General features: G+C 35.5%; 2 protein-coding genes across 3 annotated transcripts; one reads left to right on the top strand and one right to left on the bottom strand.

Annotated features, from left to right (window-relative positions):
* Positions 1-137: 137 nt before the first annotated feature.
* LOC127164330 (uncharacterized) lies at positions 138-7596 on the bottom strand. Of its 2 annotated transcripts, none has more exons than XM_051108200.1 (14): positions 7127-7596; positions 6856-6898; positions 6487-6619; positions 4872-5010; positions 4715-4778; positions 4399-4572; positions 4198-4316; positions 3983-4098; positions 3360-3427; positions 3158-3185; positions 3019-3077; positions 2641-2802; positions 2165-2555; positions 138-638 (listed from the first exon to the last, which is right to left on the bottom strand). In XM_051108200.1, the coding sequence occupies exons 1-14, from the start codon at positions 7147-7149 to the stop codon at positions 502-504; spliced, it is 1656 nt and encodes a 551-aa protein (XP_050964157.1). In that variant the 5' UTR covers positions 7150-7596; the 3' UTR covers positions 138-501. The 2 variants fall into 2 exon arrangements, with proteins under 2 accessions (XP_050964157.1, XP_050964158.1); XM_051108201.1 differs by having other exon boundaries at positions 3019-3074.
* Positions 7597-7748: 152 nt separating this feature from the next.
* Positions 7749-26095, top strand: LOC127164418 (ATP-binding cassette sub-family D member 2). The gene is made up of 10 exons (XM_051108367.1): positions 7749-8882; positions 10005-10185; positions 10355-10476; positions 14724-14895; positions 16243-16337; positions 19151-19296; positions 20953-21098; positions 21324-21408; positions 21496-21621; positions 24297-26095. The coding sequence occupies exons 1-10, from the start codon at positions 7938-7940 to the stop codon at positions 24511-24513; spliced, it is 2235 nt and encodes a 744-aa protein (XP_050964324.1). The 5' UTR covers positions 7749-7937; the 3' UTR covers positions 24514-26095.
* The last annotated feature ends 568 nt before the right edge of the window (positions 26096-26663 follow it).

Below are 26663 nucleotides of genomic sequence, written 5' to 3'. Positions count from 1 at the left end.
TTGAGTCTACATGTATAATGTAATTTAGAGGTTTATTGAGCAGTTTCATGTGTACCAGATGTATTTGAATTATAGATTATACTTGGGAGGTGCTCCAACATGGACAGCCATTTGTGTTATTACCAATGAACACATCTGTTTAAGTGTATGGATGTATTTTATTTGCTTTTTTGTATGTGAAACAAATGCAGCGTTTATACTGTTGATGGAAACTAGTGAGGACAAATGTTGTGTTGTACAGTATTTGATTACTGTTGCTGTAAATGTTTTGCTAGATTTATATTCTATAAAACTAAATATATGAACTTTGAAAACTTGAACATGTACTTGGAGATAATAATAAAGATATATTACATCTGAACTGAGGTAACAATCCATTTTTTCAAAATGTAATTCTGCTTACTGTCTAAACCTTTCTCTGACTTAACATCAGCAACTTCTTGAATTTTTTTTTCGTCTCTGTAGAGACCCAGTTCGCACCTTTCTCTGCCGTGAAGTTCTTCATCTCTTCATCTCTTTCACAGATTCTCCTGCACGCCTGACATCCTTGACAGGGTTTCGCATCACACTTCCCAACCGAGGGTAGTCACACTTTTCTATTTTCTCCCTGCTTTCCCACCACTGCTCTTTTTGCTGTTCTGGAGTAAACAAAGGACATAAACATACTGTTTTAAATTTTAAATCACTATATTCAAACTTCAGAATCATGATATGAAAAGGGAACAGTTCACCCATAAATAAAGCCAGCATTTTGGCAAATATAAGATTTTTTTTCATGATTTTGAAAGAAGTAACTAACGCTCACCATGGCTTCATTATATCAAAAATACTGTAAACACAGTAATACTGTTTTTAATATACTTTACAGTACATTTTATTCCCGTAATAGCAAAGCCATTACTCTAGTCGTCAGTGTTGCATGATACTTCAGAAATCATTTTAATATGCTGATGCGGTGGTCGAGTTCAAGTGCGTTGCGATGAAACCCTATTGTAATTGTTAGAACAGTCTCAGATCAGCGATCTCCAAGTAAAACTGATCGTGCAGACCAAACTGTAAATCGTAGAGACTTGAAACTTGGAGGGATGGTAATACTCACAACGCCAACAATGTGACCAAAGCTCGCCCCAATCGGCCTGACGGGGGCGCTACAACAAACAAAAATAGGAAATCGCTCATTATTCCTAAATAGTCGCAAGCTTAAAATCCTTGGCAACGTGAACCTTCAAGATTCAGTTGTGAACCTGGCGAAATGTTTGGGTATTTGGGTTTTTTCAAAAAACCTACTTTTGCGACCTCGCTTTTTTCAAGGGTGTAAATGATTGTACATCGCACAGTTTTTCGTACATATGCACAATATTCATATCGTACAATAGAACCTCTAGAACTTTGCCTCTAGAACCACCGATGTCGATCAAATTGTTGTTAAATGACTAAGATGATGTATAAAATCTACCTTTGCGAACTAGTCCTAGGTTTTTCAATCAGTCTGAAAAAATCACTGCTGTACAATTCTCTACTAAACCAATAATTATCAAAACAATGTTTAAATTTCCTTTGGGAAGCTACAATGGAGTCATTTAGGAAAGGGGCCTGTCCAAATTTACCCTAAATCCTATAAAACCTTAAGGAAAACTCAAAACTTTATGAAACCTGCTGAACACATACCACAGCGGATTCTAAAAAAATATGTAAAGTTTTAAGGGGATCAGACCACAGATGGCACTAGAACAATCATAAACATTAAAAAACATCATATTTCATCATAAAAACATCAACACCATATAATATCTTTTTCCTTATATGCTAAAATGCCTCAAGCAGTTGAACCCCGGTAATTGCTGCTTACAGCTATATTTATTATTAATGTTAGGTAGTGCTGCTTTATACTTGTTGGAAATACTAATACATTTTTTTCAGTATTCTGATGAATAGAAAGTTTAAAAGAACAGCATTTATTGTTACACTATAAATGTGTTTACTGTTACTTTTGTTCAACATATTGTGTCATTGATGAATACAAGTATGACTACAAGATATTGGACTCAAAAAATAACAGAATGTTCATTTTTGGGTGAACTATTCCTTTAAGATGATCCATGTTTATCAGAAACGTTTGGAACAAGTGTTCTGTGAGGTTTCACAATGGCTTAGTTATTTTTACCTGAGGGTGTGCAGAAAGGATGTTTCAAAACTGACGTCAGATCTCTTTCAGATCTCAGGTTCTTCTGACCATAAAGTTTGAGGAAGGAGAAACCTAATTGCGATTTTGAATGTCTCTGTGCCTGCTGGTTTGTTGCTGAGGGCATATTTCCTGTTCTTTTGTGCCCATGTTTTGAAGAAGAATGTGTAGCTGGATTGAGCAACTGATTACAGTTATAACACTGCCACCTTGTGGTAAAGGCGTTGGCTTTCTGATCAACAGCAGAGAAAATAGAATTGCTGTGATGAATAAGTGAGCACTGAACTGAGACATCTCGGTAAGATAAAGCTCCTGTTTGTGTCCCTGTTTCCAAGGTTGTTGGGGGATTGCCATCATGCCTTTGTGCTTCTGTCTGGAGATGAGAAGAAACAAACAGATTGTTCTTTTGTTTTTGTCCACTTGTTTCTGACTGTCTGAAACTCTAAATTTTACTTCACCTCACAACCATGGTTGGATTTTGCCTTTTGTTTGCTCGATGGAGCTTGTGAAGGTGTTTCTGTTAAACTGTCCTTCAATAAGGAACAGTGCTTTGCCTTGACACTATCTTCAGTATGGCATAGCTGTTTCTTTAAACAGGCAGACTGGTCATTTTTTTCTTTCTGTCCCACAAAAGAGAATTTCACAGTCATAAAGAAATGATTTCATTGGTGAAATTGCACCAAAACATGTCCATGTCCACAAATCAAAAGAAGAGTTTTTCATTATGTTAAATGTGTTCATTTTCATGCACCATATACTGGGAGACGTTACATAAACCATTTTCATTATTATGGTGATTAGGATTATTCAAATTACAGGACAGTTTTTTGTCTTACGTCATCTGAGCTGAGATGAACTCCAACATGCACAAAGACACTGCTACCATCATCACCTGCTGAAACATCATAAACTTATTGTTCCGAGTGGGCATCATTAAAACGATACTTTATAAATAACAATAACCAGAACACTTACATGTGTTGCCTTTAGTACACACAAATTCCTGAAAGGAAAAAAAAAGAGATGGTCAAAACACAAACCTAGTTGGCATCTAAAAACAAGTTAGAAATCTACTAAATTTTATGTCTAAGTTGCTTTTAACCACAAGAGGGTAGTATTTATGTACAATAATAGCACTAAAGTTTGTCAGCAATTTCACCAATAAAATTTTCCATACCTGTGTTGAGAGGTGGCCATCACTGTCCATGTTTTGTGATCTGTCACAGGAATTAATTGATGCGAGCACTGTAAAAAATGAAAATTACACACACACACACACACACACACATATATATATATATATATATATATATATATTTATAATATGCAATGACTGTACTGACTGTACTCTGTACTGAGTGCTCATTAATTGAGTAGGTCAATCAGTCATCGCATTTAATACGGTTTCTGGATTTCTCAAAAGCTCATAAAATGATTAATTCTAAAAAAGTATTATTATTCAGCATCAATATTAACTACGAAAGAGCAATTTTTGCTCATAAAGTAAATGTAGCATTTAATAGCATTTCAAATGTAGCAATTTCAAATATTGCTAATTTTTTGCCCCCCCCCCCCCTCCCCTTAATTTATTTTATTCTATTTTTTTTTCTGTTTTATTTTTACTTTTTAACACTTGAATTAAAAAAACATTCACAAAGTTGTGACTTTTGGGTTTTTCTATTTCTATTTTTATACAATATCCAATTTAGAATATTATCTAATTGTTAGGCACAATCGCTTTAGTATCTAGTCATTTTAGTATCTCGCCATAACTACATATGCTAGAAGCTATATTATTACCTTTACAATCTAAGTTGCTGAAATCTATGAACATTGGCTCCTCTGGTTCTTCTCGGCTCTTTAAAGAGTTGAATGAATATAAAATGGAGGTCTCTGAATGCTCTGCCTTCTCTGGGCTGGAACAGATAGTGATAATTACATGTTACATGCACTTTTCCATGTCTATACTCTTTTATTGGCATTGCATTGGAATATAGTAACAGCATTGTACTCACTTTGGTAATGTGCTCTGAAACAGATTTCCAGCCACAGAGCTGTTGTGCGACACATCTTGCATGGGAGCTTCATTTGGCCATAGATTAGCCAGTTTTGCTGGTTGAGAGAATGACTCAAACTGTAAAGAGATACAGTATATACTGTAACAATTTGGGTTACATAAATGTGTTGCAAAAGCTGTTGATTTTAAATAAACACACCTGAGGAGTATTCTTCTTATTTTTAAGAGTTTCCAGAGTTGGCAGGGAGGAGGGTACGTGTGTTGCAGGTTTAGGCTGGATTGGATTTTCGGAGCCAGCAGACGTTGAGGATGGTTGCGGTTGATTTTCGGAGCCACTGGCATCAGACAGGTTCGATTCAAGCAAAGGAGACAGCTATAGATGAAGAGGCCAGTATGATGAACTTTTATACATACTGTATGAATACTATAAATGTTACTAATGCTAAGTTTATATTATGTCAATGATTACTAAATAAATACGATTTAGTGATAGAGACTATTTTAGTCATCCTTACCGGCTTGAACTTGAATTCTTCAGAAAGGCGATGTTTTCTGACTTTATAACCAGGTGTATTAATACTGTTGAAACAAATACACAAATACTTAATATCTGTATATTAAATAATTTGGAAATATACAGTTGAAGGAATAACAGAACCTACTGAAACATACCTGTACTGTGGCTGACTGGTAACTAGGTTCAGGTTTGAAGGAGCGCAAGGGCTCACTGGTAACTCCAAGGGTTCTTTCAAAGCTTTTTTGGTTCTTTTCACACGAGTCAAACGGTCTGGTTTTGGTTTGTCTGTTTTTTCTGGACGACAAAAGATAACATATGATTCTACAAGTGAGCATTGTTAAAGGGATAGTTCACCCAAAAACTAAATTCTCTCATTAATTACTCACCCTCATGTCATGTCAGACCTTATGGTCTTACCCGTAAGACAATTCATATTTGGAACACAAGTTAAGATATTTTTGATGAAATCCGAGAGCTTTCTGACCCTGCATAGACAGCAAAGCAAGGCCCAGAAAGGTAGGAAGGACATTGTTAAAATAGTTCATGTAACATCATTGGTTCAACTTTAAAAAAGTTTACATCCCCTTGATTCTTAATACTGTGTTGTTACCTGAATGATCCACAGCTGTGTTTTTTTTGTTTAGTGATAGTTGTGCATGAGTCCCTTGTTTGTCCTGAACAGTTAACCTGCCTGCTGTTCTTCAGAAAAATCCTTCAGGTCCCACAAATTCTTTGGATTTCAGCATTTTTGTGTATTTGAACCCTTTCCAACAATGACTGTATGATTTTGAGATTCATCTTATCACAATGAGGACAACTGATGAACTCATATGCAACTATTACAGAAGGTACAAACGCTCACTGATGCTCCAGAAGGAAAAAACAATTGCATTAACAGCCGGGGGGTGAAAACATTTGAACAGAATGGAGATGTGTACATTCTCCTTATTTTGCCTAAATATCATATTTTTTCATTTAGTACTGCCCTTCAGAGGCTAAAGAAGATACTTACATGTTTCCCACAAGAAAAAATGAGTTCAATTTACCCTAATCTTCAAATTAAAAAAAGTTTTCATCCCCCTTCATGCATGTTTTTTCCTTCTGGAGCCTTATTGAGCATTTGAACCTTCTGTAGTAGTTGCATATAAGTCCCTCAGTTGGAAAAGATGGATCTCAAAATCATACAATCATTAGGGGAAAGGGTTCAAATACACAAAAATGCTGGAAAACCAAAGAATTTGTGGGACCTGAAGGATTTTTCTGAAGAACAGCAACCAGTTGAGGACAAACAAGTGACTCATGCACAACTATCACTAAACAAAAAACACAGCTGTGGATCATTCAGGTAAGAACACAGTATTAACAACGGGATGTAAACTTTTGAATGGGGTCATTTTTTTTTTAATTTAACTATTACTTTCTCTTGTGGACTACATGTAAACATCTTTTAATTGAAATATCTTATTCAGGTCAGTACTAAATAAACAATAACATGCATTTTGTAAAATCCCTCTTATTTTGTTAAAATAATTAACATTTTACAGATTCTGTATGGTAGTTGCATTGCTGTCTATGCAGGGTCAGAAAGCTCTCGGGTTTCATCAAAAAATCTTAATTTGTGTTCCAAAGATGAACAAAGGCCTTGGGTTTGGAATGACATGAGGGTGAGTAACTAATGACAGAATTTTCATTTTTGGGTGAGCTATCCCTTTAAAAAGCCTTAAAAGAATGTTTGTGTTGTGTTCATTTATAAGTACACCATCACTGTACCTGTTTGCTCTTTCTTTGATGCAATCTGGTTGACTATGAATAATGTCAGAAGATCCATATTTTCAGGGTTGTATTCTTTGGATGGGTCCGTCTTTTTCAAATTTCTTTTCATCCTTTGCTTTTGAAAAAACGCCTTGAGGTGGAACAGAGAATTGCAAGAGAACAGCTTTCAGATAAAATGACACATTTAACCACTAGTAACCCCAGTCAAGTCCCTTACAATTCATACAACTAAATTCATTTTACTGTAATTAGTTTTTGTATTTACAATACAGGTATCGTTCAAATGTAGTATTAAGAATGTGTAGTTACTTAAAAAGAGTGAAAAAGCCTAAAATAGGTTGGTTTGGAGAAATTAAAAGTACTCACTTTCTGCTTTATTGTGTCTTCGTTGTTTTTCATATACCTGCTCCTGGATAGTTAAGAAAATGCGTCATTGCACATAAGTAGCAACGTATTTACTTTATATCAATTAAGAAAAGGCGCCATTACACAAACACACACACACACACGCTTACTGACTTTATATCAATTAATGTTGACATCTCTACTTTGACTTCTTTGAAATGTTAATTTTACAGTTACGTGATAATATAAAGTGAGTTATTAGTGAGTTTTAAGTTAGCATGTTAGCACAAACCTAGACCCTCCGACCCAGTTCATGTTGCCCTCAGTTCAGGCGGCTGTAAATTCTCTCAACGACTCTCTTTCGTGACAGATAACTAAATACTGACAACGTAAAAACTGTAACTTTTAAGGTTATGAGGCTCCTAGGTCAACGTTGAGAGCAGCAACCGATAAGATAGAAGATTAATATTATCACGAAGCCATAACTCCGCGAGTCTTGAGAACTTCGCAGAAGTTGTGACGTCTCAACCCACCTTAGCAATTAATATTCGTATTTATTTATTTCCTTATTTTCTTTCTAATTTTAAGAACAGCCTTCAGAAATAAAATACATTTTATTAAATCATCACCAACGAAGAATGTAATTGGAACAGAAAAGGATGCTAGCGCGTGTATGTTTCAGATTTTAGATCTTAAGATTTTATTATAACACATTATGAAAATCATATAATGATGAGAGTAATAAAATATATTTTTATTTGAAAAAAAAAAAAAAAAAAAAAAAAAAAACACAACAACTAAACAAATATTCATTTTGCCACAGACTCTTTTTGTACTCTTGTACCGCTACATTGATGGATCAGACCATTCTGTTATATTTAAATACGTCAAGTGCGGCAGCCAATCAGCGTGGAGTGGGGGCGTAACCAGCAAGGAAAACCCAAATGACGGAAACGTCTTACCTAGCGGTGCAGTTTCAACCTTACGGTACCATGAATTTTCTGTATATATTCTCTGTTTAAGGCATTGAGTGACCCTATGGATGTAATTTGGAACAAACTGAAGATTGCAAACTACTTATTTTTGTAAACGCGGGATAAAAAATGAGCAACATCCTCCATGCAGCATCAAAAGTGAGATGGAATCAGAGCACTGCGGCGAAAAGAGCGGTGTTCCTGGCGGCCGCCGCATACGGGGCGAAGACGCTTTACCCCATCATCTGCAAACAAATAAATCAGCGGAAAACAACCAAGAACAACACGGCTGCACCGGGACATGAGAATGGATTGATATCTGCTCATAAAGCTACACCGGAGACTGCCTCTGGTCTTAGTAAATCGCCCGGTGTCAATGCGGAATTCTTCAAGCAGATTCTTGAACTGGTTAAAATCGTATTCCCGAGGTTTGTAACTAAAGAACTGGGTTTGCTATGTTTACATTCACTAGCTCTAGTTTCAAGGACGTTTCTGTCTATTTATGTGGCAGGCTTGGATGGTAAAATAGTGAAAACGATCGTAGAGAAACAGCCGCGGAGCTTCATGATCAAACTGATGAAATGGCTTCTGATCGCCATCCCGGCCACATTCGTCAACAGCGCGATCCGTTATCTGGAGTGCAAGCTCGCGCTCGCGTTCCGCACGCGCTTGGTAGATCATGCATATAAAACGTATTTCACCGATCAGACCTATTATAAGGTCAGCAATATGGACGGGAGGCTGGCGAACCCGGACCAGTCTCTAACCGAGGATGTTATGATGTTCTCGCAGTCCATTGCGCATCTGTACTCAAACCTCACCAAACCCATCCTGGACGTGATTCTGACTTCATATACTTTAATACAGACCGCGAGATCTAGGGGTGCGAACGCAACCGGACCGACTCTCTTAGCGGGTCTGGTGGTGTTCGCCACGGCGAAGGTTCTGCGCGCCTGCTCGCCGAGGTTCGGGAAGCTGGTGGCGGAGGAGGCGCACAGGAAGGGCTACTTGCGTTATGTGCACTCCAGAATCATAGCCAATGCAGAGGAGATCGCCTTCTATAGGGGGCATACGGTGAGGAAATGCATAATGCACTTGTGCAGAAATAAAAATCGATATAACATTAATAAATGCTTTCTATAGGGCCATAAAGTAAGGAAATGCATCACTCATATATAATGTAAACGTGTTTCTTTTTTAAATTACGGAGGACTTTTATAATAGACATAACGTGTCAGAAACAGTGTACACGTGCGTAAATATATACATAGGCATACATATGTAAAAAAGTTACAAAAATGCAGAAGTCACATTATATAGTTGACACATGGGGAGGAAGCACATCATTCATAAGTGTATTTTATTTATTTATATAGATATTGACATAAATTTGTGAAACCTAATGCCATGATTTTGACTTTTTGAAGTCATAAATACAACTTTTTTTATCATAATTGTCTTACTAAAGCTTTTTTTTTCTTAAGATATGTAGGAAATGAGCTTCTGTACAGAACTGAATAGGGATTCATTCAAATTATTTGAACATTATTATTTCTAAGTTGTAAAAATACGTTTCAAAATAGAACTGAGTGGAGATTCATTCCTGAATTTGAATTCAATTTTAAAATGAATGTAAGGAAGTTGAATTAAATTGGCATTTTAAGAAATTCTTATAACTATATATATATATATATATATATATATTTTTTTTTTTTTTTTTTTACCTATAAAGAGATTTGTCAAAACAGTTTATGTTAGACAAAACCTTTTTTGAAAGCCTTGACGTGGTTGATGGATGGATGGATGGACAGATAGATAGATAGTAAATTCTGAAGTAAAGAAGTCATTTTTTCTGCCATATAGGCTACGATCTTCATTTTTTAAACATTATATACATATCATACATACACATGCACTTTCCCTGTTGAATGGATAATATATTGAATACATTATACATTATACAGTGTAAAAAGATGCATACGCTGTTGGATTTACCTCAACTTATTTTTACTATTTTTTAGTGTATATGCTGCATAATTCTGTAGTTATTCATAAGAAGGCCTATATAGTATGTGTTTGTATACTATAAGCAAAATTTGCAATTCTGTTTTTATCCAGATTTAAATAACCAGCCATTTACTTTTTGAGGTCTGCCAAAGGTCAGTAGACAGTATTTAAACTGTTCTCATGTGACAGGTGGAGATGAGGCAGCTGCAGAAGTGTTATAGCGCCCTTGCGGACCAGATGAACCTCATTCTATCAAAACGTCTGTGGTACATCATGATCGAACAGTTCCTCATGAAGTACGTTTGGAGTGGAAGCGGTCTGGTTATGGTGGCAGTGCCTATTATCACTGCCACAGGCTTTGCTGACAACGGTATGGTGGAAGTATAGTTTGTGTAATTAACTATATGCACAATCTCTTGAAATTCTGTGTTGACCTTTATTTTTAATGATGTTCCACTGATTCTCTTTCAGAATATAGGTCTTGTAAGAATAGTATTTGCTTAAAGATGCTATATTTTATATCCATTTGTTTCTTAAAGAGCTGGCTGATGGTCAGACACAAGTGTTGGTGAGTGAAAGAACAGAGGCCTTTACGACAGCACGCAATCTACTGGCCTCAGGGGCGGATGCCATTGAAAGGATCATGTCTTCTTATAAAGAGGTAAAATATTAAACATGCTTCGTTGTTGATATTTTTCTTAATTATTTCCTTTTCACATAAAAATGTAAGACCTTAACTGTGTGTTTTTTAAACTCTTATGCTCCCCAAGGTTGCTCAAAAATACAGCAGTATTGTGAACTATTATTGCAACGTAAAACATCAGTTTTCTATCTGAATATGATTTAAAATGTCATTTATTCCTTTGTTGGTAAAGTTGTATTTTCAGCAGCAATTATCGGTTTTGGGTGTAATGCATTACTAAGTAATTACTTACTGTAATTTGATTACTTTTTCTTTGAAAAAGTAATCTAAGGGATTACTCTTATTTTTTTCTGTAATTTTATTACAGTTAATTCTGATGTAATTGCATTAAATATTGTATAGACTATAGAAAAATTCTATATAAAACAATAGTAGATTTAACATCAAAACTACATCTAGGGCCAGATTTACTAAACAGGGCAAATTAGCTTTAGAATGCATTTTCATAAAAACACAGATGGGAGGGGAAAATTCAGTGTGTGATTTGCTGACAATGCACACATTAAAAAATACAGACACAGCCATATCATTTCCATAATGACAAGCACAATCTACCAAGAGTAGCGCAAATTATCGCCTGCTTTAAGACATCCTTTTTTATAATTTGACGAGCGTAAACGTTAGTAAATTGCTGTGTGTGATTCATTTTAATTTTCTCCATCCATAAATTTTGCATCTGGAAGGGAAACTCCTATTCAATAAAATGCATATTCAATAAAGTCAGGCGCAAAAAAAAAAAACGAAACTAATTCTTCACTACGCATCTAGTAAATCCTAACTGTACCATTTTAACACCAAAAGACTGTTTATACTGGCACAAGCTGTTAGTAAAACTGGCCCCTAATATTACAATGTTATTTCAAGAACAATTTATGCAATTTCATATTATTTATTTAAAAGAATGAAGTGTCTATCCTTGTATAGTTTAACTGGTTGAGGTTGATATGGTATATAATTTAATTATACAGTTGTATTGTGTATAAGATGTAGCTAGTAAGAGCAACAGTTGTACAAGACGTAGCTAGTAGCTAGTAATGAATTACTTTTTTAGAGTAACGTACTCAGTATGTATTAATTAATAATTCTACAACCAAATAATGGGAACTACAAAACCCCCTCAAAGTGTGATGACAAAAATGACGTTTTTCTTGTATACCAGTATTACAAGGCCAGACCACCACTACAGGAACTAAAACCACAAAGGATGTGATGTCATGCAGCAGTGAAAGCTGGGAATCTTAGTGTAGGCTAGTCATCAGTGTCAGTATCAACTGCCATGCTGTTGACTAAGCCTGCTGGGCAACTTAATCCACCATCTGTTGAACAAAAAGCATCAGTCAGACACGCTTCACAGATGCTGCGTGTGTCCGTTACAGTGTTACATACTATAAAGCACGACAACACTCTGTTTCAGACGTTTTAAATAGCACATTGTGTTCCAATTATAATTGTCAGCTAGCCCTACATGTGATTTGTTAATAATTAATTAATATTGTGACATTTTCTCAAGAAATGTGAGTGGTGCTTGCTACTGAAAAGCAAAAAAAAACAAAAAAACAAACAGCTGCCATGTTGATAGAATGTAAGTGGTAAATGCTAGGATGTTTTGAGTAGTATGTATATTACAAAATTTTGACTTTATTCTCGCAATTCCGATATTATATGTCACAGTTCTGATAAGAAAAATCAACTCGTCGTTCTCTCTTTTCTCCTCGACTCATGAGTTTATATCCCAACTGTTAAGCCAACTATTGTTTACATTTTTTTATATTGCTGGCTTAAAATCAACTTATATGAACTTACAAAAAAACACATAGAATTATTAGAGGCAACAGCAATAATCAAAAGATGAACATTTATTATTAAGCAAGAACACATGGACAAAATACAAGACAAATTGAATTTATTTGGATCAATACAGCATAGTTTACAATATTACATACATTTAAACTAGTTTAACAAGCATTTTGGACATAAAAAATCTAAAATAAAAAACAGCTAAAAATAGCTAAAAAAAAAAATAGCATTTCAATTTTAATATATTCAACCATTCTCTGTAATCCCTTTTTACCGAAATAGCGCTAATTCTCATGCCGGTGTGTCGCCGAAATCTTGCATTTCACTCGCAGCTGAAAAATGCCGTGACTGACTCCAAAACTTGCAGATAAAAAAAGTAATGACATTAAAGAACATATTTCAACATCAAATTAAATTAAACTCACTACTATAACAAATAAAATCCATTTATTTAATGCAAGGCAAAAGGTGTTTCCTGACATCAAAAGACGTTTCCTGACAGCTCATTGACATCTCGTCCTTATGCTGTGTTGTGTAAAAATAACACAATTTACAGCACAGAAAAGCTTTATAAGTGAAATAAAATGTATACAAATCTTTATTTCACTGCTCTAAAAACTGCTGGGTTAAATACAACCCAGCGCTGGGTAAAATATGGACAAATCCAGCGATTGGGTTGTTTTGATCCAGCGACTGGGTTAAATGTGTAACCCAACCTTCTGTGTAGTAACCCAACTTCTTGGTCAAAACAACCCAATTGCTGGGTTCGTCCATATTTTACCCACAGCTGGGTTGTATTTAACCCAGCATTTTTTGGAGTGTGAAGAGGTGCACCAAATCAGCGGCGTTGAGAACCGCTCTCTCGTGTAGAGAACTCAAAAAGCATGCGCTCTAACTATAACTCAGCAGCTGGGTTGTTATGTCAAAAACAGGCGCAACCCAGCGGTTGGGTAGAAAAAATAACCCAGTGTTGGACCCAGCAGCTTAGTTACAGGAAAAAACCCAGCACCTGGGTAAAAATGTAAAAAAAAATAGCCCTATAAAATGACCCAAAAAGTTGAACCCAGCATTTCGTTTAAAAAATAACCCAGCACCTGGGTAAAAATATTAAAAACAGCTGAATAAAATGACCCAATGGGCTTAACCCAGCATTTTGGTTAAAAAAAGAACCCGGTTTTTATTGTGTAGACTGCAAGCTTGCATTCATATCTGCCTCCATCCACTCAACAACCAATGGGCGGAACCAATTCTCTGCCTGTCCAAATACCCACACTTGTGGTCTTGGCCACAAGTGTGTGCAAGCAACAGGAAGTAAGTGCACAAGACTGCCCCAGGTCTTAAAAAAGTCAACGCGCAGTGCAAAATGCCTCTAGTTCACACTAAATCCACACTTTGGAGCGGTATTTGAGGTCAGGCGTATCCCATCACGCATCATGTTCTGGAAATAAATTGTGAGACTTTTTGCTGAGGCAAAAAATATAAAATATTATACCACATATAATTTGATATTAAAACATAAAATGATGCATATTTTACTGGTCCAGACTGCAGAGATATGTATTTTATTAAACATTTCCAACTGCTCTCTATCACTTGATTAGATACACCACAATATAATTAAATTGTGTTATACATAGCAACTACTAATAAGACATTTAAAAGACAACACTGTAAGTGTACCCCATCGGGTATTGAAAAGTTCAACACACACTTGTGGTCTTCACACCCACTTGGGCCAAATACAGGAAATACGTTATGGAAGCAGACATAGTCAAGTGCAAAGACAGCAAATGTTGATATTTGGACAAGCCCTTTTTGTCTTTTTTGATAGTTTCACTCAGATGGAATTCACAATAGAAGACTGAAGAAAATACATGTCTAATTATGTCACATTGCGAATTAAGGTTTAATATGAGCAAAAGTAGCTTTTTTAATATAGCAGAGCACATCAAACTAGCAAAGAAAAGCATTCTAGATTCCCAAACCCTTTGCAAGGTCAGTTAACGTTACTCTCAGGAGATTAATCTTTCTTGTTGACTCCATTAAGTTCCCAAAGGAAAGCACAATGTTTCTTGCCAAGGCTCTTGGGATGTGGTGTGTCTGCCTAAACAAGAAAAAACACTGGCTAAACACTTCCTAACACATGCTTTGGATCAGATTAGGTTTTCAGGCCAGTACTATGCAACGGATTGATCTATAAACTGGGTTTAGCAAAGGCTGATTAGCATTTTTGATTCTAGGATGCAGAAATTTCAGGTCACTTGTTTAAATAAGTGCCCCAAATACCTGGTCACTTGCTTTGGCTCTGACAAACAGCAGTTGAGCAATGCTAGCTGTTGTTGGGTCACCTCAACCTCTAAAGGACTCGCTATCACTCCAATCACATACATTTGTTCTGTGTGCTTTAGGTCACCGAGTTGGCTGGCTACACGGCACGTGTGCACAACATGTTCTTGGTATTTGACGAAGTCCAGAGGGGAATATACAAACGTTCATCTGCCGTCTCGACTGCTGGGGAGGTGATAAGCGGGGATGATAACCGAACTGAGATGCACATCGATGGGCCGCTGGAAATCAAAGGTCTAATGAATATAGCGTGGCCTATGCTGCTGTGTGCAAGGTTAAAAAAGGATAATTCACCCAGAAATTAAAATTCTGTTATCATTCACTCACCTTCATGTCTACACTTGTAGACTGTGACTTTCTTTCTTCTGTGGGTTTTAATGTGTCATATAGGTTTGGAACAACATGAGCATAATAATGGCAGAATTTTCTTTTTTGGACGAACTGTTCCTTTAATTGCTTAATCATTCCTCCAATGAATGAGCGACAAAAGGTTTTTCTAGAAATTCAATAAAACTATTAGATTATGTTAAGAATATTTATAAAACTTGATTTACACAGGCACTTTCCTAAATTATGTTTAAAAATAGGACCTGAAACTTTTAAAAATGAAAAAGGAAAGGAGTTAGAAAAGGATTTTTTTTTTTTTTCAATAAATTTTCTAAATTAGTTTATTTGTGTATTTCTGTGGGGGTTTTCAGGTTTTTGCATTTTACCAACATTTAAGGCATGTCACATCCTTGATTTGTGAGATTTTGCAGTTTGGCAAATAAGTATTCAGATCAAATTAATCAAATTTGTACATTTACAGAAAAAGTACAGAATGGGAAACATGGTTGCAAATTAAAGGGATAGTTCACCCAAAAATAAAAAATTCTGTCTTTAATTACTCACCTACTTGTCGTTCCGAAGACATGTTCATCTTTGGAACACAAATTAAGATATTTTTGATGATATGATATTCTTGTAGCTTCATAAAATTAAGGTTGAACCACTGATGTCACACGGGCTATTTTAACGATGTCCTTACTACCTTTCTGAGCCTTGAACGTGGTAGTTGCGTTGCTGTCTATGCAGGGTCAGAAAGCTTTGGGATTTCATCAAAAATATCTTAATTTGTGTTCCGAAGATGAACAAAGGTCTTGTGGGTTTGAAACAACAATAAGGGTGAGAATTAATGACAGAATTTTCATTTTTGGCCAAACTACCCCTTTAAGTTGTCACTAGTTAGTTTGGAATCAAATGGTGGTTTGTAGTTACATTTTTTTTACTTAAATAACAGTGGTTGAATGGTTGAACTCAATGAATAATGTCAACACTACAATTTCTTTTAAAAACACAAGGAAGTGGAGTCATTTACATGTTTTCCTACAATGCTGTAGAAAGTTAATCTTATGTTTAGATAATAATTGTATGTCAAACATACCCAGTAGACCTCACACAATTGAATTAAATAAGTAAATAAAATATTACACACTGGGATACCAGTTTGTACTGTATGCATAGAATGTGTCATAACTTTCTAATGAGAAATTTCTTAGTTTGCTTATATTCTAAATCTGTCTAATTCCATTCTTTCTACAGGCAAAGTGATTGATGTGGATAAAGGGATAGTCTGTGAAAATGTGCCTATAATCACTCCTAATGGAGATGTGGTTGTGTCCTCCTTGAATTTCAAGGTGAGTTAAACAAGAATAAACATATGCAGTGCCTTGCGAAAGTATTCATACCCCTTTTTTCATGTTTTACATTGCAGCCTTATGTTAAACTGCTTCAAATTACTTTTATTTCACCCACATCAATCTACACTCCATACACCATAATGACAAAGCACAAAACAGGTTTGTAACAACTTCGCAAATATATTAGAAATAAAAAAAACTGAATTGATTCCATTGCATAAGTGTTCATACTCTTTTCTGGGACACTTGAAATTTAGCCCAAGAGCATTACAGTTTTTCTCAGTCGCTTTGGTGCATTTCTCACAACACTATTTACATTTGCACAACAGTTAATGCATTTCTCAAAACAATTAGTACAAACTGCAAAACCTAGTTGATAACCTGCAAAAGCGTGTCACTTGCTCAAAATGGATAGCTCATTCCTCAAAAGCAAGTATTCATGTCAATGAAAGTGTCAGTGTCATCAAGATGAAAAGTCCTGACACCATTGTTTATGAACAAGATAGTCAAATGGCTTTGTCATGTTTTCATTATGACAGTTTACTCTGTAAATTTTTTCCTATGCAAAAAAAGTCAGATTTTGGTGACACTTCCTGAAAATGCTCAAGACAGCACTATATACTATTTGCACAGCCATTTGAAAACTACAGTAAAGTTAGACATTACTGTATTTAGTGAGGTATCTGAGTACAAGACACTGAATATGTATGTTTCACATTTTTACTGCATATGCTCTTTGCAATTCTAATTTATTCAAAGCATTGTGCAAACGAATAAATACACCCTTATTTACAACAAACATAAACTCCCTTTGGGTAGAGCTGTGCACAACTGTAAACAATATTGCAGTACATATTGGAACTGAACCTACAACATACATAGGTCTGTAAATCATTCATGCACATTTGCAGAAATTGTTCAATTTAGAAGACATTTTCAGGAAAAAAAAGATTTAAAAATTTGTATAAAATTTGCTTGACAGATTTTGACAACTAGTTCAACATTTTTGTATGTAATGACTCAAGCAATGAAATGAGGACTATTAGTTTTATATGGAATGACTATTCAGCATTCACAAGTTTAGTTAATTTTGACTGACATGACATAAGCAAATGATAATGTTATAAAACAGCAGAGAGTTGTATAAAAGCAATTGATGCATGTCCAAAAGCATTTGCAATTTATTGGAAAGAATGAGAAACTGCTACTATGATGTGCACAAATGACTAAATGTTGTGGAGGTTGAAGTAAATGTTGTGCAAATGTAAATAGTGTTGTGAGAAATGCACCAAAGTGACTGAGAAAAACTGTAACATTGCTTGTAGGTGTTTAATTGTTAAATTGTGGCAAATTCCTTTGAATTAGTATGATTTGGAAAGGCACACCTCTCAGAAAAGGTCTAACAGCTGAACATTCATATCAGAGCAAAAACCAAGCCCTGAGGTCAAAATAACTGCATGTAGAGTTCATTCTAGTTGAGGTCCATGATCATATATGCAGATGGAAGAAACTTACAGAAGGACAAACATCACTGCAACACTCCACCAGTCCGGACTTTATGGCAGTGTGGCCAAACTCAATCATCTCTTTATTGAAGACACATGAAAGCCCACTTAAAATTTGCCAAAAAAAAGCACCTAAAGGACCCTCAGACTGTGGGACTCAGATTAGAAGGAAAGCTAAGTGCACCAAAATATTGGGATAATTGAATTACTTTAATGAAAACCCAGTCTAAAGCATTCAGAACCAACAGGACAATGGCCCTAAGCACACAGCAAGAGTGGCTAAAAGACAACTCTGTGAATGTCCTTGAGTGGCCCAGCCACAGCCTTGGCTTGAACGCAATCAAATATTCCCGGAGAAACCTTAAAATGTCTGCCAGCCCCTATCCAAGCTGATATAGTTTGAGAGGTGAAGAGGTCAGGCAAAGAATAGGAGATAATTGCCAAAGGCAGATGTGCAAAGTTTGTCACATCATATCCAAAAAGACTTGAGGCTGTAAAGGTGCTTCAACTAGGTACTGAGTTACGGGTATGAATACTTATGCAGTGTACTTATTTCAGTGTTCTATTTTTAAGAAATTTGCTAAGTTGTCACATATCAGTTTTTTGCTTTGTCATTATGGTGTATGGAGTGTAAATTAATGCTGGAACAAAGTAATTTAAAGCAGTTTAACATAAGGCTACAACATAACATGTGAAATTGAAGAAAAAAATTGAAGGGGTATGAATACATTTGCAAGGCACCGTAACTTTTAATACTACACAGTTGAGCACAAATACGCTATTTGGTATACAATGATCCTGTAGATATAGTTCTTGTGTTATCAGTCAAGAGCATAGCTTTATATTTACACATGCAACTCAGAAACATGAGGTTTCCCAAACAAGTCAAGACAAGGTTATGAAGGGAATGTTGTTTGGAATTGTGCAAAGCAGAGTTTAGTGGTTTATTGTTGCCAAGATCATATGACCAAAAATAAATGCAAATAAATAAATGAATAAATGCTTTTTTGTATAGTTGTGTCTGACACATGAAAACTGTAACAATGTATCTTACAAGGTAACATGATGTAACCTTGCTTTCACTTGAAATGTGTTCCCATATTAAGTCCTTGAATTTGAGGGTATTGGACCTGGAAAGTCCTTGAAAGGTCCTTGAATTTAAAGTTAACCAAGGTGTGGAAACCCTGTTTAAAGTAGCACCACACCACACTCAAACTAAAATGATGTCTTTGGGGTTATATGCTGTATCTTTTACCTAACTTTGTGAGCTGTACTTAGCTTCTTGTAACTGGATATTGTGTGCAGGTAGAGGAAGGAATGCATTTGCTGATCACAGGGCCAAACGGATGCGGGAAAAGTTCTCTGTTCCGGATCCTCAGTGGCCTGTGGCCCGTGTACGGTGGACTTCTGTACAAACCTTCACCTGAGCACATGTTTTACATCCCACAGAGGTACAGACAACAGTTACCCCCCCACTCCAACCCCCCTTGGGGGATCTCACACACACCTGTCCAGAATCAGCAACACTACAGTACACACTGGCATTCACATATTACATAGGGCCTTTCACACTTTAAAGAGCTATCCCTCTTCACTCCAATTCATGTGTTTTTATCACCAATTGACATTTCTTTCGCTCAAATGCTGAATTAACTGCTTATACAATGTGGTGTGTTTCTGTAACGACTTGAATATGTGGCACACAATTGAGTAATCTGCTGATAAGCATGTAGGCATAACATTTTAACACTAATCTGATTCAAATACAAATTTGGCATATGTGGCAAAAGCAGTCATTAACTCTGCTTCAAAGCAGGGTTACATAATGCCGGGTAAAGTGTGAAACATACCATTTTAACTCTGTAAGCATAAAATTTATCTTAAAATAATATATACGTTATTTTTGACATTTCACATATTAACATTTCTCCTGATTGCCTCAGTTCTATTCAGTCAGTAACAATGCATTGGGATTGCCTTCTTTGTAAAGGATACAGTATATGTGATTTTGCCTTTGATTTTGGCCAGACCAAGGTACCTTATTAGGCAGATCATTTTTGCTTTCTTTGTAGCAGACTTTGTGTCAGCACTGGACCTACGAGGCATTAAATTGCATTTAGGTACACTGCCCACTAAATTTCAGAACAGCTACTGTTCTCCATCTCTGTTCCATATTGCAGACGTTGCACCGCCAGGATTTGTCTGCTGTAACCAGAGTCAGACACAGCGTAACTAAAGCTCTGTGAACTGCTGAGCGATAGAAACCAGAGTCCTCAGTAGTGAAATATTTACCGATTCCTGCAGGTGCAAGCGCAGCCAGACCCAGGAAGGCCATCAATATTTTATATACAGGCCGGGGGTAGAGTAATAGAGTTGTATGCTTATGTGCTTACTGTATCTATCTATCTATTTAAAATGCCACACAACTTTAAAGGGAACTCTGAGTATTAAGACTTGTATGACTTAATAGAACAAATGATCTCTTACTAAAATATATAGTAGAATATAAGAAAATAAACGTAAATATTTCATGCGTTTTCTCCTACATATTTCAGTAAGAGACATCATTTACATTATATGTGACCCTGGGCCACAAAACCAGTCATAAGTAGCATGGGTATATTTGTAGCAATAGTCAACAATACATTGTATGGGTCAAATTGATCGATTTTTCTTTTATGCCAAAAATCATTAGGATATTAAGTACAGATCATGTTCCATTAAGACATTTAATAAATTTCCTATCATAAATATATCAAAACTTAATTTTTGATTATGCATTGCTAAGAACTTCATTTGGACAATTTTTTTTTTTTTTTTTTTTTTTTTTGAACCCTCAGATTCCAGATTTTCAAATAGTTGTATCTCGGCCAAATATCGTCCTAACAAAACATACATCAATGGAAAGCTTATTTATTCAGCTTTCAGATGATGTATAAATCTCAATTTCAAAAAACTGACCCTTATGACTGGTTTTGTGGTCCAGGGTCACATATTCAGCCATACAAGTCTTAATATCCAGGGTTCCCTTAAAATACTCATGTGTCTAATACTTAGACATAGTAAAATAAGCAAATAACAGTAAACATGATTTATCCTCTCTCCAGACCGTACATGTCCGTCGGAACTTTACGGGACCAGGTCATCTACCCCGACTCTCTGGACGACATGCATGACAAGGGTTACAGAGACAAGGACCTGGAAGTTATTCTGGACATTGTCAACCTAAACCACATTGTTACTCGTGAAGGAGGTCGGTACATGTAATTTCCACCTAGCATGACTTTCACCATTTAATTTTTTTTTTTGATCCTTGAAAGAATGATTGTATGCTGTATAATACAGTAGGTTTTTTGAGGCAGCTTTTTACCAGAAAAAATCCATTTTGTCATTTATTTTGATAAACCAACAAAAATATATTCCACTCATATAGAAATCATTTTGGAGGTAGTACACTGACTACTGTGTCTGTTTGCAGGCTGGGATGCTGAGCTGGACTGGAAAGATGTTCTTTCTGGAGGCGAGAAACAGCGTATGGGCATGGCACGCATGTTTTACCACAAGTAAGATGTCATTGCACATTTTAAGTTTAATCTTGATTTTTAATAATAATAATAATTACTATTATTATTATTTATGCATTTTTCCAGGCCTAAGTATGCTCTGCTGGATGAGTGCACCAGTGCTGTCAGCATTGATGTAGAGGGTAAAATATTCCAGGCTGCAAAGGATGCTGGTATCTCCTTGCTGTCCATCACGCATAGACCCTCTCTGTGGTGAGAAACATAAAACTTTTGTTATTTTATTAAACTTTTAGCATTATTTTTAAAAGAAAGTAAAAACATATGCTATTCTAATTAATTCTGATTGATTAATCAGTGCAGCGAAGATCGCCAAACAAAATATTCAAATTAGGTAGACCACTAAATTATTTAGGAGACGTTGCAAAAAGTGTCTTTCGAAGTCAATATAATACAACGTTATTAAGACTTGTATGGATTAATATAACGTAAATAATGTCTCTTACTAAAATACATAGTAGAAAACCCATGAAGGATTTACGTTATTTAAAAAATTTACATAGCTTTTAATATATTTTGCACTATGGGGGGCGCCATTATTTCGATAATGTGAAATGGTTGTACTCGGTTAGCTACTGAAGCTACCCATTGCTATTTTTTTACCACAACACATTGTAATTTTTGATTGTAATTTTCGGTTGAAGGGCAACAAGAGAAGTCAAGTCTTTACTGCTTTCCCAGCAATAACAAGAGGAGAAAAAATAGGAAGATGACGAATAAAACTTCCTAAAACTTCCACTTTAGCAATGATGCCTTTCAGGCTTTTAGCTACTGAAAAAGCTTACAAATGGCAGATACAGGAAACACTAGATACCATCCTGGCAGGATGTAAACATGCCGACGCTTGTCGTTGACGCTGCAGACCCTGAAGGAGTTTCTCAGCGCGGATTTCACTTGATATGCAGAGGCGTTTAGACTCCTCGTGGAGAAATGAATGGTATGACATTTGGTTCAAGCCTACGCTTATATCCATCTCCACCTGTAAGCTCTTTCAGAAGCTGTGGTCATTGTATCAGTATTTTATAAGTTGTGTATTCTGAGTTGTGTTGCGGTAAAATAGCAACAGGTAGTCCCAGTAGCTCACGGAGTGCAAGCTTTTCACATCATTGAAATAATGGTGCCCCCCATAGTCCAAAATATGTATAAAAAACTATGTAAAATAACATTTCTTTCATGGGTTTTTTACTGCATACATTTGAGGTCAAAAGTTTTCATACACCTTGCAGAATCTGCTAAATGTTAACTATTTTACCAAAATAGGAAGGATCATACAAAATGCATGTTATTTTTTGTTTAGTACTGACCTGAATAAGATGTTTACATATAATCCACAAGAGAAAATAATAGTTTTTTAATTTATAAAAATTACCCCGTTCAAAAGTTGACATACGCTTGAGTCTTAATACTGTGTTGTTACCTGAATGATCCACAGCTGTTTTTTTGTTTGTTTTTTTGTTTAGTGATAGTTGTTAATGAGTCCCTTGTTTGTTCTGAACTGTTAAACTGCCCACTGTTCTTCAAAAAAATCCTTTAGGTTCCACTAATTCTCTGTTTTTTTGGTGTTTTTGTGTATTTGAACCCTTTCCAACAATGACTGTACGATTTTGAGATCCATCTTTTCACACAGAGGACAACTGAGGAGCTCATATGCAACTATTACAGAAGGTTCAAACCTTCACTGATGCTCCAGATGGAAAAACAGTGCATTAAGAGCTAGGGGTGTAAACTTTTGACCTCAGCTGTATTTCAGTAAGAGACATCATTTACATTATATTAAGCCATACTAGTCTTAAAGGAGAAGTCCATATCCAAAACAAAGATTCATATATAATGTATTCACCCCCTTGTCATCCAAGATGTTCATGTCTTTCTTTCTTCAGTTGTAAAGAAATTATGTTTTTTGAGGAAAATATTTCAGCATTTTCTCCGTAATGAACTGATATGGTGTCCCGAGTTTGAACTTCCAAAATGCTTTCCAAAATATTCCAAAATATTTTCATAAAAATAATACAACTGATATACTTTTTAATGTCAAACGCTCGTCTTGTCTTACTCTGCATGGACTGGTTTTCTCCGGTTCATGACAGTTAGGGTATGTCAAAAAACTCCCCATCTCATGTTCTCCCTTAACTTCAAAATCGTCCTATATCGCTGTTTTACCTTTTTTGTTAAGAGTGATCTTCTTTGCATTTTAACTTTGCAAAGACTGGGTCGGTACTTCTGTAGGATGATTTTGAAATGATTTTGGAAGTTGAGGGAGAAAATACGATCTGAGTTTTTCGACATACCCTAACTGTCTTGAGCTAGAATACACAGAGTTCTGTGTAAAGTATATAAATTGTATTATTTTTATGAAACGATCGTTTCGCTAGATAAGACCCTTCTTCCTCGGCTGGGATCGTTTACAACCGCATTTGGGATCATTTTAAGCCGCATTTAAACTGCATTTGGGAAGTTCAAAATTGGGGCATCATACTAGTCCATTATATGGAGAAAAATTCTGAAATGTTTTCCTCAAAAAACATAATTTCTTTACGACTGAAGAAAAGAAAGACATGAACATCTTGGATGACAAGGGGATGAGTATAACTAACTATATGTGAATATTTGTTTTGGAAGTGGACTTCTCCTTTAATACTTTGAGTTCCCTTTAAATAGAATTGACATCTGAAAGCAGCAGTATTTATTTGTATGAATGTAAATAGTGTGAAGAAACATTAATTAGTAAGTATGTATTTGCATCATTGTTCTTAAAGGAACATTTTACCAGTTCCTATGGCAAAAAAAAATGCATGGAATGCATTGTATATAAACTATATATTGGATTTCATCAGATTATGTAACTTCATACTCTTCTCACCCATCCGCAGGAAATACCACACACACCTGCTGCAGTTCGACGGGGAAGGCGGCTGGCGGTTCGAGCAGCTGGATACGGCCACGCGGCTCTCACTGACGGAGGAAAAACAACGCTTAGAGTCTCAGCTCGCAGGCATCCCTAAGATGCAGCTCAGACTGAATGAACTGTGTAAGATCTTGGGCGAAGATTCGGTTCTCAAGACGGTGGAGAGCAAGGATGAGGACTGAAAAAAACCTGGAGATGCTTGATGTTCAGGAAAACTCATCTTTTGGTACTTTTTAATATTTTAGCAATGATTTTAACATTTGATGCGTATACATGACAATTCGATACTGAAATTGATATTTAATAGGAATTGTAGAAACAGTTCCCTTTTGTTTTACTTTTTTGTTTTTAAAGTTTTGTTTAGCTGTTTGGTTTTACTTTGCTTTTTTGTTTTGTTATTAGTTTGCTCTGTTTTTTTGTTTTGCACTTTAGTTTTATTTAGCTTTTTTGTTTTGCTTTTTGTTTACATTGTGTTTTTTTTGTTTTGCTCACAATTTTGTTTTTATTTTGGTTTTGTGTTTTCAGCACTTTATTGAACCTATTACCCAAGGATTTAGCTGTTTAAATTATGTTCGCCAACAGTGTCTCGAATTATGTATTTTTCCTTTCCTGGATTAACTCTTTCAGCTAATTATTATTGAGGTAGTGTAATTCAAAGGATGTATTGCTCATTTTTTATTGATATTTTAACCTAAACATCTTCCCTCCATATCCAAAAACAAAAATATGGTATCCTGTGGTAACATCAATAGTGATTCATTTTTTTGTTGTTTTTTGTTTCGTTAAAACCTCTGTTTTTCGTAATGGAAAATCATGTAGGTAATTTACAAAACAAGCCTTTACACAATCAACCTTTGAAGAACATAAAAGGAGAAAATGTGATGAGACTATCTATAGGTCATTGTGCGAGTCAGCTGGAGAGCTCTGGGTTTAAGACAGCAGGTTTCTGGGTTTCTGAACAAATACAATATGCTGGATACACACAGTGAGGGCACAGGACACAGCAGGTGGTTCTGCTGTGTCCACACTGAGCTGACAAACAGACAGGGAATGTGTGATTCTGGGTCACCGGACTAAGCGAGAAACATGCTTGTCATCATGTTTTATATTCTCAGTTCTACAGTTTCATGTCAAGTTGTATTATTAGGTTGTTTCAAAATGTATTGCACATATGTCATTTCATTCAGACTGATATACTGTGAAGTTTGTCTAACAGCTGTGATGTGTTTATCTATATTTTTTTCAAATTGCATTTGTTATTGTTTTGTTTAAAACCCTACTTGGTTGGAAGATTTTGTGGACTAGTTCGCCAGCGTTTGTGAGCAAATACAACAACTATGCTCGCAATTACCATTAGTTTTTTTAAAGAACACAAATTTAACCAAGACCTAAAATTTGCACTCCTAGGATGTGCTTATATGGATTACAAATATTAGTCTTGATCTGTTTTGATCTGCATCCCACCCAAATGTAAATAGTTTTTTGATATTCCATTGTCACCTATGACATTATTACCTATGGAATATGCTGACCTAACTAGGTCGAAGAAGTGTTTACTAGGACTTGAGGGGATGAAATCAGTAGGTTAAGTAAAAACACAAAGAGGCCTCTGGATAGTACTTGTACTGATTGTACAAATAACAAAATGACTGCATTTTAAGAAACTACCGGAGAACAAAATTAACTTTTACTTGTTTGTATGCCTGCTTGCCCGTATGCTAGGTTATGTTTTTTAACCAATCTGAGATTTTTTTTTTTTTTTTACATACTTGAATTAAATGTGAATGAAACTTGACTCTGTCAAGTATGTCAACAATCAACAAACTGTAATAAAATCAGCCTGTAAATAAAATAATACAACCAAAAATATATAAAGATTGTGATTTGTGAAATCTGTCTATCTATCTGTCTATCCCAGTAAATCCGCAAGATGTCTGTTAAAGATCACTTGATCTAGAAAGCATCTGCTGTGTACAAACATCTGACAGATGTCTGTAAGATGTCAGTTTTACATACTTTCTAAATCATAAACATCCTTAAGACATCTAATAGACGTCTATTTGACATCTGATAGGAAACATCCTATAGACGTATTGCAGATGAGCAAACACTAAAAAATACGTCTTCAAGATGTAAATGCAGATGTCAAATAGATGTCTCTGTGATGCACGTGTGCAATCAGGGATCCTTCTGTCTATCTATCCATCCATCCGTCTCTTGTTTCTTTCATCTAACAGTAATTTTAACTTTTAATGTGTAGAAAATTATGATTTGATCCTTAAATGGCATAATCATTTACATTTAGTCATTTAGCAGACACTTTTATCCAAAG

The sequence above is a fragment of the Labeo rohita genome, chromosome 4 (genome assembly GCF_022985175.1).
Source record: "Labeo rohita strain BAU-BD-2019 chromosome 4, IGBB_LRoh.1.0, whole genome shotgun sequence".
NCBI classification, from domain to species: domain Eukaryota; kingdom Metazoa; phylum Chordata; class Actinopteri; order Cypriniformes; family Cyprinidae; genus Labeo; species Labeo rohita.
Note: the sequence above shows the minus strand (reverse complement) of the source record. Positions and strands in the feature narration are given on the sequence as shown.

Bases quoted from the DNA above. Each gene is read 5' to 3' on its own strand.
- LOC127164330 (XM_051108200.1), bottom strand. From the start codon at position 7,149: ATGAACTGGGTCGGAGGGTCTAG. The intron at 4,779-4,871 runs GTATGTTTCAGT...TTGTTTCAACAG, and splicing joins ACCAGTCAGCCACAGTACAG to TATTAATACACCTGGTTATA. The intron at 2,556-2,640 runs GTGAAGTAAAAT...TCTCATCTCCAG, and splicing joins AATCCAACCATGGTTGTGAG to ACAGAAGCACAAAGGCATGA.
- LOC127164418 (XM_051108367.1), top strand. From the start codon at position 7,938: ATGAGCAACATCCTCCATGCAGCATCAAAAGTGAGATGGAATCAGAGC. The intron at 8,883-10,004 runs GTGAGGAAATGC...CTCATGTGACAG, and splicing joins CCTTCTATAGGGGGCATACG to GTGGAGATGAGGCAGCTGCA. The intron at 14,896-16,242 runs GTCTAATGAATA...TTCTTTCTACAG, and splicing joins TGGGCCGCTGGAAATCAAAG to GCAAAGTGATTGATGTGGAT.